We start from the raw sequence: 12,639 nt of genomic DNA on the forward strand, positions 1-12,639 counted from the left end.
ATGCAAAAGTATATCTTAAAATATCCTACATTAGTGATACAAACAATATTTTCGTTTGAAATATAAATGTTCCTCACCAATAACAAGCACAGAGGGAAATGTTGAGGTCCCACTCTCAAATTACAACTACAACTGAATATTGAAGCATGACTCTCTTGGTGTCTCCAACCACAAGCTACCAGTGGGTACCAGCACCATTGATATTGTTTGCATCTTGGCCTTTTTATTCTGCCTCCTCTCTACCCTCTCCCCACTCTTTGGACAATGGAAAGTGGATCGCCCTTCCTTGATTGTCTCTTGCAACACACTCTCAGAACTATATGCTCATTTCCCAATTCTTCTACTTCTTCCAAGTGGGTCTATGCTGTCTTCTGGAGGATAGTACCAAGAAATTTTCCCCCACCTAGGTAAGTAAGCAAGATAGAATGTGATTATGTGAAAGCCAAAATAACCCCTTTTTTATGTATAAAAAATATAAGCATCTTAATTATATGTTAAGGCAGGGATCAATCCACATTTAGCAAAATGGAGCACATGTCACAACTCAATTTTTAAAATTCCTTAATACTACTAACATTATCTTTAAAACTTTACTCCATCATGTTATTTTTTTATAATATAAAATAATAGATATATATTATCTGACCGAACTATCTAAATTTTCTAGGATCATCAACACTAGAAAATTGATAATTTGCATTGTTACAGGTGGGAGTTTGGAGGGACTGCTCTTGATCGATCCAAGGGAAATAAAAGAAACTGGCAAGTTCCATGGAACTTCGATAATAATCATATTTGTTATATGTTGTTGTGGCCTAACAAGTTCACAGCTTAGACAATTTTACAAGAAAAATATATTATTTCTTTGTTAGGATCCTTGTATGGGAAGATGGGTTCTGCGATCTTAATGAATGCGAACAAGGGAGGAGTGGATACTTGAACAACAGGTTTGGAGCTGATGTATTCTTCAAAATGTCTCATGAAGTTTACAGTTATGGAGAGGGGTGAGTGAGATTCACATTGCTCCACTTCTACATTATATATTGCTATAATCAAAGAGATGGAAAAATGTTAAACTTTTCCTGTGTTTTGAAACGTGTAGTATTAGAAAATTCACATCTTATTTGATATCTATTTTCTGCAGACTATTGGGGAAAGTGGCAGCAGATAATAGTCACAAGTGGGTTTACAGTGACACTCCAAACGGGAGTGAAAATAATTACATTGGTGCGTGGAATGCTACAATCGATCATGTAAGGGAAGTAGCTGACGCTGAAAAGAAATAAGTGCAAAATGTTCTTCACGTTCTGTCCCACTTTGAGTATAGTCCTCTTTACATAAATCTAAAACGCTTTTTTATTACATATATATTTTGACAGCAACCAAGGACGTGGGAGTTTCAGTTAAATTCAGGTATTCAGGTTAGTAAATTCATTCACAAGAAGAAAGAAAAGACAAAAAGCTTCAAAACATGTTTTTTTTTATGCAGTTGTTTGATAGCTGCTTCAGAAACATGTTGTGTAAAAAGAAAAGTTAATATTAAAAAAATTGTCTAAGTTGATCTCACTAATGCTATGAAATTATTATCCCTAGACAATTGCTGTCATTGCTGTCAGAGAAGGCTTAGTACAACTGGGTTCATTTAACAAGGTCTTGCTCTTTCTGTCCAAATATTTTGTACATTTTGTTCAAAATCTTAACTTACTATTAACTCAAGGGTTCTTCAGATTGCTGAAGATCTCAATTTAGTGGTCAACATACAAAGGAAGTTCAGCTACCTACACAGCATACCAGGTGTATTTTCCATTCAAAGACCACATCTACCCATTCAACATCATCCATGCATTGTCAAAAACAATCTCCAAATGATGGAAAGCAATGAAATGACTCTATCTGCCTATAATACCAACCAAGTAACCAAAGTCTGTGATGAAAGATCAAGCTTTTTTTCCATCAACTTGGGTAGGAATCCACCACCACAGAATGGAACAACAACAGTGACACCTCTTTGGTCAGCTCCACCTTCTTTGCCCAACATGTCTTGCAGTCTTGGAGCTTTGCTATCAAAGCTTCCATCAGTAACTTCTTCCCACAATCCCACTCAAGTTCATGAAACCAATAGGAGCAACAGCACATGCCAAAAAGTGAAGATTGAGGAATGCATATTTCACATTGCTGATGATGGAGATCAGAACAAAAAGGTAGGGTGGTCCTAAACAAATAATGTAGAGTTCAATCATCAATGAAATCTTGAATTGGGTCTGTGAGAAACTCTTTCGAAGAATGACCATAAACACCCTTCATTTTAGTAGTTAGCTTATGATAATTTTATGTTTATAAAAGAGATGGTTATCTTTCTGTACTACCACATAGGTATAGGTGGAATGTTTAAGGGCATATCTATGTGGTATGTACAATTACTTTCTCTTTTGCGCATTAATGCTAAAGATAAGTGCAGGGTAGTATAATCTGCTGCTGCTGCATTTGTGCATTACGTTTCACCGTTTTCTAATGTGTGAAAAGACGTTGATGTTGCCTAAACACCTCGCAACCAAGTTGTTGCCTGTGAACTGTTGATGATATTTTTTTGCCTCTTTTAATGATTGCATAATGGTCATAGCAGAACAATAATTGACAATCAAAAGAAGAAAATAGATATGACCAATTGAGATTCACTCGCGTTATGAACGAACCACCCAGAAAGAAATTATTAGCTGAAAACACATGAATAATATTACGGGTTTTCTAAGTGTGATGATTTTATTAAGAATTATAGGATATAAAATAATTTAAAAGATAAATAATTTAAAAGTTATAATTTTAATAAAAATTATTAATTTTATTGTATTTTATTGAACACGCGTTAAATCTGATAATAAATAATATATTTCTTATACATTTCGTCACCCCAAGAGTCTTTTAAACTTAAATTGAATCTCAAGAGCTAATGAAAAATGCTAACCTTCGTTTCAAGAGTACAGTGATAAAAAAAAAACTCTTTTATGTAATTTGCAATGTATTGTAACATTGTATTACTGTTGATTAATTTCTTAATCAGTGTATTTAAGATATTAACTAACAAGATATAAGCTAATTATTAGATAAAGAAACATCAAAAGAATTATATTCTTATAAATAACTCTAATAAAAATATAGATTCACTGCATGTTAATCACTATGACTGTAATCACTAATCATTATCCTTTTTTGGGTGGAAATTGTAGTCATTATTTAGAAGCTATGATCCCCAAGTTATGAAGACCTGAAGGAGAAAAGATCAACTTATCCTGCAAATTGCAAGTGGGGATAGACGTCAGGCCTATCCGTCTCAAGTGTGGTGTTCCATTTTGTTGGCTGCTCTTGAAAACGAAATGAAATAAGAGAGAGAAAGTTGAAGTCTGCATCAATAAGCTGTTCTAGACGACAATTACTATTCGCCCCTGGTCCCCAACACTACTGTTTTTTAGCTATAAATACACAAGCTATTAAAAGGTTATTGGAGTTGCTCCATAAGGAAACAACTAAAAATATTAAGTTGGTTAACATTGGGTATGAATATGCTATCCTTATCATGAGAAAAGCTTTCTTAAATTTTGTCAACAAGGCCACAACCATTAACAAGCTACCTAAGACATGCTTAGCAATGTTTCATTACCTCAAATTATTGAATTTACTCCAAGTTGCCTGATTGAAACTAACTTTCATGTTGTTGTAACATCAACAGAGAAAGCATATACCTATTTAAATAATCAAGAGCAAGATGATGATTACAAATTTTAAAGAATTTAAAATTTTAAGAAATTTAAATTATATCATTTAAATTTTTTATTATTTTGAAATATTTTGTTTGTATAGAATAATTAATTTTTTTATTCTACATATTTTTGTTTGAATAGAGTAATTAAAATATTTATTTTATTAAAAAAAACAAAATTATCACTATATTTGATAAAATTAACTAAAAATGTGAAATTTAAATTATTAAATTAATCATAACTAAATAAAAATCTGGATGAAACATACGATAAATGAAAAAGTTATTTTCAATTTTCAATTTTTTATTAGGATTTATAATGAATTGATTTTAGTCTATTAAAATTTTTTTTACTAAATTTCTTAAATTTTTAAATATTAAATATTAAAAAAATTTAATTAAAATTTTTTTCATTCTTTAAAAAATGAATCATTCATTTAAATGTTTCATCCAAACACACTTGAAACACACTTAAAATTTTTCCTAATGCTATCAAGTCTATGGAACCCTTTTTTTTTTTGGAGGAAGGTAGTGGTTAAACTAACTTAACTTCCCATTTATTTTACTTCATGAAAAATTGAATTGAGATAAATTTAATCTTTACGAAGAATAATGTTGTCTAGATCACTACTACTACTACTAATAATAATAATAATAATAATTAATTTTACCTTTGAATAAGATCAAATAATCTTAAAATAGTGATTTTTATGCACTATATAAATATTACTAAATTAAAATATTATTAAAATAAAAAAATAAAATATATAGTGTATGATTACTTGAAATTTTAATAAATTCAAAAAAATGTGTAAGTATTTTAGATATTAATACTAAATATTGTATTATATTTAAATATTAAATTAAAGAGAGAATTTTCATAATTTAAAATTATAAAAATTAAAATTAAATACTTAATACAAGAAAAAATATATGACACATTAAGAAAGAAAATTATTTCTTAAAAATTCATTTAAAATAGTTTTTAAAAATAAGCTTGTTTAAAAATGAAGATTTAATTTTTATATATAAAGATAGATAAGCCTATCAATTTCATAAATTATGAAAATACATTATTACTTCTTATTCTTAAAAATAACCTTAATTTCACCTATCTTTCGTATAGTAAAGAGACATATGCCTCCCTTCCCCCTTTTTTCTGAGAAATCAAAAAGGATATTTTCCTTTTCAATTTTAAAAATAGGTTAACAAGTTAATTTCTTTCTTTTGAATATAATGAAAACTTTGAGAAAATGTCATAGTACTAATTCAAGAACATAATATCTTTCAAACCTCTAAAGAAACGAATCAAAATTGAACATAATATATATTATTTTAAAATTGTCTTATTTCACTTGATTAATCCATTGAAATTGAGAGAAGAAAAAAGTTTTGAAACAAAACGAAGAGATATTTTGATTAGGGATGTTGGTAAGGAAGAGTTTGAAACAGTATGAAAACTTTGGAAGAGTAAAAGATTGGGAGACAACAGTGGGGTCTATTCCATTCAAGTCGTACGCGTTTAAAATGAAAATGACAGATTTTAATTTGTTTCTTTTCTACCCCCAAAAGATTATTTAGTTTTTTTTTTTTTTGTGTTAGACTGGAAAATATTTGGCTGTGAATGAACTAATAATGAAATGCTTAATTGTCAAGTGTGACTAATAGAATTAATTTAAAATTTTTATATTTATTGTAATGGCATTTTGAAACTTTGTAGGGATTGTTTTATATTTTTGAAGATACTTTAGGTTAAGCTTTTCTAAAGCGTCCATATGATACTTTTAATTTCAAAGTTATTTTCTTAAATCACGAGAAAAAATGTTTTTTTTTTATAATTTATTTAATAGTCTGAAAAGTGTCTAGACATTTCTTAATTAAAAGCTTTTTACTTAAAATTATTTTCTTTTATAGCGAAGCATAAGTTAGCTAAGTCCCTTGCCTTTCGCACTGCCAACTCTTTTACTTGGGAAGAACCGAATTCAGTTGCATATCATTTATCAAGTAAAAATAAAAATAGAAATTAAATCGTAATAAATTGTTGGAACTTTTTATGGCTTGAATAAGCAAGAAAAAGAAAGAAAGAAAGAAAGAAAATATCAGTCCACTAAAATATTTTATTCCCAACAACCAAGAGAGATCAAACATGCTACAGAATAAAAATGATTATTTTTATTAAGCGTATAAAAACATTATTAATTGGTGGGGCAGTAATACAAAGCACATTAGCTGAATACCCTACTTTCATATACACATTTTTATCTATTTACTTTTTATTTCGTTTTCCTTGTTCTCAGTTTAGGTGCATAAAAAATAACTTTTGTACTAAATTTAGGGAACAACAGTTTGTGAAGAATGCATTTAAATTTTTTAAATAATTTTATTAAAAAAATATTTGATTAGATTATTTACTTAAAGACACCCATTATTGTAAAAGGTATCATAATAAAAAGTTATCATATCAAATTTTTTATCATCTATGGGGCCTAACTAAATAATTAAGCAAAATTTAGAAACGTCATGAGAATCTTGTGTAAATAAACAAACAATTTGGTGATGGGTTTCATCTAAAATATAATCAAACCCAAACCACAATACCCTTCAAAATGCAAGGGGATTCATATCCGTTTATCTATCTGCACGCTAGTTGGCTTCCATGAAAATATAATAATAGAGAGGATTCTGATTCCAGCGGCTAAAATAAGAAGTGCAGTGGTTAGTCACATCGTTCCTTCATAAATAAGAAATCAAAATAGGAATCCATCTCGTAGAGACCCTACGGAGATTCCTTCTACCCAATACAAAAGCCCACACACCACCGATTTCGTCGAAGCACACCCACAAGTACCTAAGTTCAACAAGAAGAAAAGGCTACCACAAAAGCACCATATTATATTACTTTGTTCCCCATATGGTTCTTTCAACTTAGTACCAACATGTTTACAACATTATTTTCTGTCAAAAGTTACTTTGTTAAATCAACAAACACCTACAAAACTAAAGCAGTTCTCATAGAATGCAGAAGAGTAATGGGAGGAGGGTCTGGTTACTCGAACATAGGAAGTAAATAAAGTAGCATTTCAATATTGGATAAATCCAATCATTGCTTCATAGCAATCATATAATCTACAGAAGTTGTAACCTAACAGCAGTCAATAGCTTCGCTGTTTGGAATTTGAATACAAATACAGTACGTAAATATAACCATATGTACACGGCCAATGTCTTACGGAAATTTGACACAGAATGTATCTGTTTGTATCATAGAATGGAGAAGAAATGCATGTTACGTGCAGTATCATGAATGTAGTAAAAAGGGAAGTGTATCAGCTGGTGTTTTAGTCTTTCCTCTTCCCTTGACTTTGTCGTCAGCTCCTACACGTACACATTCCCTTCAACAATTTAAGCACCCTTAACCTTGTTATTAGCTCCAAAGGCCCAATGGGGTTTAGCTGGGGTTCGCCTCAATGCCTTAACTCCAAATGGGTTGTTCTTGCTCTACAATATAAACAAAATTCAGATAAGCGAAAAATAAAATAAAAAAATCATGTAGTTGTTTAGTGAGAACATATAATGCAAAGGGACTTCAACATCCACCAAAATATAAGAGTATATCTGGTTTGAAAAAATATTATAATATACACTTTCAATTTTAAAAAAAATTCACCTCATTTTCATAATGTTTCCTCTTTTAAGTATTTACATAGGAAACAGTGATTCCAATAATCAGTTTCTACTTTCTACACAAACATGACATTCATTATGTTTCCTCTTTTAAGTATTTACATAGGAAACAGTGATTCCAATAATCAGTTTCTACACAAACATGACATTCATTATGTTTCCTCTTTTAAGTATTTACATAGGAAACAGTGATTCCAAAAATCAGTTTCTACACAAACATGACATTCTTGCAATTAAAAAAGAAAATCGAAAACATATACGAAAAACAAACAGGCCTTAAAATAGTAGCCAATGATTAGTTCCAACTGAAAATCCAGTTTAAAATGAAACCAAATAGAAAAGATTAAGTAGCCTTAGTCATACCCTGAGGCAAGTTCCTGCATAAATGTTGCAGATGGGATAGTCATGGGGGCAGCAACTGTAGTGGTCTTCACAGCAGGTAGCACCCTCAAGAGGACAGCAACCCCACTCAAAGCAAGAGTTTCCAAACTCAAAAATACAGCAACAAGTAGCAGAGTCAGAACAGCTGTAGTAGTTGTCACAAACATTTGGTGGCTTCACAGGTGAAGGAGGTGATGGTCCAGGATTTGGGGGATTTGGACCCTTCTTAATGGGATAAGATGGCTCAATTGCAATTCCACACTTCCCTGATCTACTTGTACCCAAATTTCGCTCCATTCTGATATAGCCTTCCTCTCCCCAGCTAGTACCCCACGAATTTCTAACAAGCCAGTAATCATGACCATCTGCTGTACCATACCCAACAGCCGCGACACCATGGTCTAGTGCTGTCCCACATCTCCCACTAAATATACCCTAACAAGATATAAATAAAATACAGTAATAAGAAAATTCTGTCAATACAATGTAAATATTCTATACAGAATGACACTGAAGATAACAATTAGCCAGAGCAAAACCAGTTGATACACGATTGATCAACATATGATACTGGTTTTTATCAAATGTACAGTGAGTTTGGAGTGAAGTGTTTCATGTTTAGAAACTTCTATATCAAAAACAAGTTTGTAGTAAAATTGTGTGAAATTTTCAACTTAATGCAAAAGTCACATTTTTTCATTTCCACTCAAAACTTGCTTTTAGGACTTAGATCAATTTTGAGTTGACACATCCAAATATGATTCTTTTTAGTTTTACACAATCTCACTTAGGAACGTTTGGCGGGCTAGAACACACCCCCAAACACAATATAACACATTCACAATGGATTGTTAGTTATAATATATGCTTTGGTAGTTTTTGACTATTCATTCTACTTCTATGCAAGAAGCACAACATTAGTGCATGAACAAAATTCGTTTAGAAACTTACCGATATATATAACTGAAATTCCCTGCCCCCTCCTTCAATAGCTACGCTCACTGGCTGATTTGCAACAGCCTTTTTCAAGGCTAACTCATCATAAGAAGGAACATCTTCATAGTCATCAATTACAACAACTTTAGCATTTTTCTGCACACGCGCGAAAAAAAAATGAATGTAAGAATTAGAAGTGGTAACTACTTTTTGACAACCATTTATTATCATCAAATAATCTAGACTTACTCTATATTGATCACATCTACCATCAACACCACGGTAAGGGTAATCCTCATCAGAATCGATGCCACCATTATTGATGATGAAATCAAAGGCATAGTCCATGAGTCCACCATTGCATCCTTGGTTATATGATGTATCACAATCCACCAACTCTTGTTCTGATAATGAAATTAGATCACCTGTCACTATCTTGTTTATTCCTTCCACTGCAGAAATTGCTGAGAATGCCCAACAGCTCCCTTCATACAAAAAATTCAGACATTAGAATAATATGAAAATAGGCAAGGTTTGTACAGTACAAAAAATAAAAATTAAGAGCTTCTCTACATTCAGATCACTGTCCGAAACTCGTAAAATTGTAATAATACAGCTACAAAAACTGAATAATTATTCTGCTACTTGCTCTGTTATAATTAAAGACTAAGATCACCCTAGGATAAAGGGACTTTCTTGTTATTAACTGTTTACTTAGGTTCAAGAATAAAGAACAACCACTATTCTTTGGCGGCCAAAATTTTTTTTAAAAAAATGGTTAGATAAAGAAAGACAAAGAAACTAAATCAGTGATTGACATGTTAAGATTTCCTGGGTCCTGAAGAATGTGCGAAAGGTGCGGATACACATAAACCATTTAAATAGTTGGGTGCTTCATTAACTATATTGAACACACCCGGAATCTGACGACGTTCAGCGTCAGAGATATATCATTATCAACTGTAATGGGTCATCATATTGGCCCCAGTCCGTTTATACCCACTTTCCCACCGCACCTATGTTTTGTTGCCAAAATATTATATTCGAAACGTAAACAAAATATTTAAATCCAAAGAACAAGCCCTTTTTTTTATCATATTGAATCATCACATCCCACATAGACCATTTCTTTGTGCAAGTTCCACAGGCACCAACAATACCAAATTCAAATTAAGAATCAATTAATCATAACTGAATCATGTAATCATAGGAACAAATCTGTCATAAAAATAAAAAAGGGTATTCCCAAAATTAAAAGCGAAAGAAATAACTTGTATTTAAGTTTCAAATCTACAAGGAAAAAATCAATTACTTTTCTGAAGGGACAAAATAAAAAATACATATTAAATTTATTATCTTAAATTTATTTTTCTTAGATATCCATAGATCGCGCACCATGGTCGAGCAAAAGTAAAAAAAATAAATCGCAGAAAAAACACCAAAAAATACTAAAGACATTAAAATCGATTACCGATGATTAAGAAGGAAGTAAAGAATTTAACTTTGATTAAAAAAAATAGAGGGTAAAGTAAGAGCGTAAGAGTTAAGACCTAATGCACAGAGTGAGACACTACTTACCGCAGCTTCCTTGGTCCTTGACTGGGACAACGGCACCTTCCTGTCTCCAATCAACAAAATCCGGAAGTTTGTCACCGACACGTGGCGCATAACGGTTGCTCTTGTTCCTCGTCCTAACCATCCTCCGGTTGGGATCGATCCGGGTTCCCAAGTATCCAGCCCTGTACTCCTCGTTGGTTAGATCAGCGAACCTGTTCAGACCCAACTTGTAGGTACGGTTCTCAGCATTGTGGTCGTCGATGAACCGTAGGTTGTCCTTGAAGATCTCGAACCTCTTATCCTTCTCCCCAAGAGCGTTATAGACCTTGCCGTGCTTCACCAGCCACTCTTCGTACATGGTCATCACCTTCTCGTCGGTCCTCTGAGTGGACTTGTCTAGGTGAGTCTTGTCGTACGAGATAATCGACATGTCCAAGGCCGATGAAACCGCCATGAACATGAATAGCAGCGCGAACAACCTAGTAGAACCCATTTGCCTGAGATTGAGAAAGAGAAAGAAGAGGAACAAGGGAGTTGTGAAAGGGTGCAGTGAACGTGGACCTTATAAAGACACTAAGGGTGAGAGATTGGATTAAATTAATTAAAAATATTAAATAATGATAATGATCAATGGAGATTAGGTGGCAAATAATATCTTCGAGGGATGTGAATTGTGAATTGTGAATTGTTAAACGTAGAGAATATGGGATGATTGAAAAATAAAAATAAAATTAAAAAAAAGAGGGTAAGGGAAAGAAGATTGAAACGTGAGACTAAGTAGAAGGGCAAGTAAGAGAGCATGTGGATTGCAGCGATAGGGTGGGGACAAGACAAGAGAAGGGTACTCGTTGAACGGGGAAATGGCTGGCCCAATAACGAAGGAGGACGCAGAATCTGTTCGCTTCTCTCACGCGCCACAACACCAATCGCGGACACCATTTTCATTATTTAATTCTTTTCCCTTAAGGACCAAGTAATTCTTTTCAATCTTTTATGTATAATTAGTCACAAGTGTTTAAATTGTAACTTATTATCAAAAAAATTGATCATCAAAATTATGTTGAGACATTGTCAGAATTTTATTTAACTTATTATTTGTAGATGAATTTCAATTTATACCACTTAGTTCATTTTTTTAACAGTAGAAGTTCTTGCAGATGCATTTTTCTTTTATGTATGTAACCAAAAAAATGGTGCAAATTCTTTAGTTTTAATGTTAAAAGATTTTCCTTCCTCGCGATTCACGCGAGTGCTTAGAGCGTATATTTAATGCAGCGAAGGATTTAAAAATATCTGCCCTCGTTTTTGCAGATAGAAATATGTGGCCTCATTACTTGGAAATGAAAGGGCAATCAATGATTGTCTTTCACAGTTTTTAATTTGAGTTATTTTTTATATTAAATGTTTAAATTCTTTTGTTTTTTTTTAATTATACAATGTATGAAATCCTTATCAATTACTTGAAAATGAAAAAGACTATGATTTAGGATCCTCTACAATATGCTAAGAATTATAGAAAAATCAAAACCATTCGAAACATTTTATAATAATAATAATAATTTGTTAAATTATTAATTACTTGTACCAAATTAAAAAAAAAAAAAGGTTTTCAAGTGGTAAAATTAAGTTTTTCTCCGTACATAATTAATAAAAGTAATAATAGAAGTGCAATATTTTATTAATTTATATGGATGATTTATATATATATATATATATATATTAAAATAAAAGTGAAAAATAAAATATATAAAATATAATAAAAATCTTTATTTTAAGATGAAAATTTTAATTTAAATATTTACAAATTAAAAAATTAAGTATAGATAATTAAAAATAAAAAAATTGCACAGAGAATAAAGTATAGAGACCAAAATATTCAGTTAAGTTATTTTTATAATTTTTCAGAAATTAATAAACATTTAGTTAACATTTGTTTATAAAAATGGAAATTTAAATATAAAAAAAACTAAATGTAATAAAGTATATATTTAGTTCCAACTTATTAAAAATGTCATTATTTTTCTTTATATCTGTTTAGTTAAAAAAATTTATGTCAGAAAACATGGGAATATAGATAGTCTAATGATACATTAACATATCTAATAATTTTTTAAAAGATATCGTATGAATTTATAAATAAAATAACTTTTTTGACACCCTGAGTCATATTAAAGTTCAACAAAGATCTATCTTTAAATAAGACTTAAACTTTAAATAGCATGATAAATTAAAACAACCTTGTATCAGATAATTTAGTATTTGATAGTTAAATAAAATAACTTAATAATATATACGTACAGTCGTACATACACATTAACTACTTCAAC

At 31.1% G+C, this 12,639-nt stretch overlaps 2 protein-coding genes across 5 annotated transcripts; one reads left to right on the plus strand and one right to left on the minus strand.

The window, feature by feature from the left end:
• Window positions 1–208: 208 nt before the first annotated feature.
• Window positions 209–2,312, plus strand: LOC113848007 (protein RICE SALT SENSITIVE 3-like). Of its 3 annotated transcripts, XM_027477355.1 has the most exons (8): window positions 209–407; window positions 709–762; window positions 873–1,004; window positions 1,145–1,253; window positions 1,380–1,421; window positions 1,594–1,650; window positions 1,728–2,036; window positions 2,094–2,312. In XM_027477355.1, exons 1-8 carry the CDS (start codon window positions 265–267, stop codon window positions 2,214–2,216), a joined length of 969 nt encoding a protein of 322 aa, XP_027333156.1. In that variant the 5' UTR covers window positions 209–264; the 3' UTR covers window positions 2,217–2,312. The 3 variants fall into 3 exon arrangements, with proteins under 3 accessions (XP_027333156.1, XP_027333154.1, XP_027333155.1); XM_027477353.1 differs by having other exon boundaries at window positions 1,728–2,312; XM_027477354.1 differs by lacking the exon at window positions 1,594–1,650 and having other exon boundaries at window positions 1,728–2,312.
• A 4,501-nt stretch (window positions 2,313–6,813) lies between these two features.
• Window positions 6,814–11,155, minus strand: LOC113847504 (low-temperature-induced cysteine proteinase-like). Of its 2 annotated transcripts, XM_027476658.1 has the most exons (5): window positions 10,334–11,155; window positions 9,005–9,240; window positions 8,771–8,911; window positions 7,802–8,254; window positions 6,814–7,252 (listed from the first exon to the last, which is right to left on the minus strand). In XM_027476658.1, exons 1-5 carry the CDS (start codon window positions 10,803–10,805, stop codon window positions 7,157–7,159), a joined length of 1,398 nt encoding a protein of 465 aa, XP_027332459.1. In that variant the 5' UTR covers window positions 10,806–11,155; the 3' UTR covers window positions 6,814–7,156. The 2 variants fall into 2 exon arrangements, with proteins under 2 accessions (XP_027332459.1, XP_027332458.1); XM_027476657.1 differs by having other exon boundaries at window positions 6,823–7,252; window positions 8,771–9,240; window positions 10,334–10,858.
• Window positions 11,156–12,639: the final 1,484 nt, after the last annotated feature.

This window comes from Abrus precatorius, unplaced genomic scaffold (genome assembly GCF_003935025.1).
Source record: "Abrus precatorius isolate BTA unplaced genomic scaffold, Abrus_2018 Scaffold8, whole genome shotgun sequence".
Taxonomy (NCBI): domain Eukaryota; kingdom Viridiplantae; phylum Streptophyta; class Magnoliopsida; order Fabales; family Fabaceae; genus Abrus; species Abrus precatorius.

Bases quoted from the DNA above. Each gene is read 5' to 3' on its own strand.
- LOC113848007 (XM_027477353.1), top strand. From the start codon at position 265: ATGGAAAGTGGATCGCCCTTCCTTGATTGTCTCTTGCAACACACTCTC. The intron at 1,005-1,144 runs GTGAGTGAGATT...TATTTTCTGCAG, and splicing joins GTTTACAGTTATGGAGAGGG to ACTATTGGGGAAAGTGGCAG. The intron at 1,651-1,727 runs GTCTTGCTCTTT...AGGGTTCTTCAG, and splicing joins AACTGGGTTCATTTAACAAG to ATTGCTGAAGATCTCAATTT.
- LOC113847504 (XM_027476657.1), bottom strand. From the start codon at position 10,805: ATGGGTTCTACTAGGTTGTTCGCGCTGCTATTCATGTTCATGGCGGTT. The intron at 9,241-10,333 runs GTAAGTAGTGTC...TTTTGTATGAAG, and splicing joins CAAGGACCAAGGAAGCTGCG to GGAGCTGTTGGGCATTCTCA. The intron at 7,253-7,801 runs GTATGACTAAGG...TTTATATTGTAG, and splicing joins ATGCAGGAACTTGCCTCAGG to AGCAAGAACAACCCATTTGG.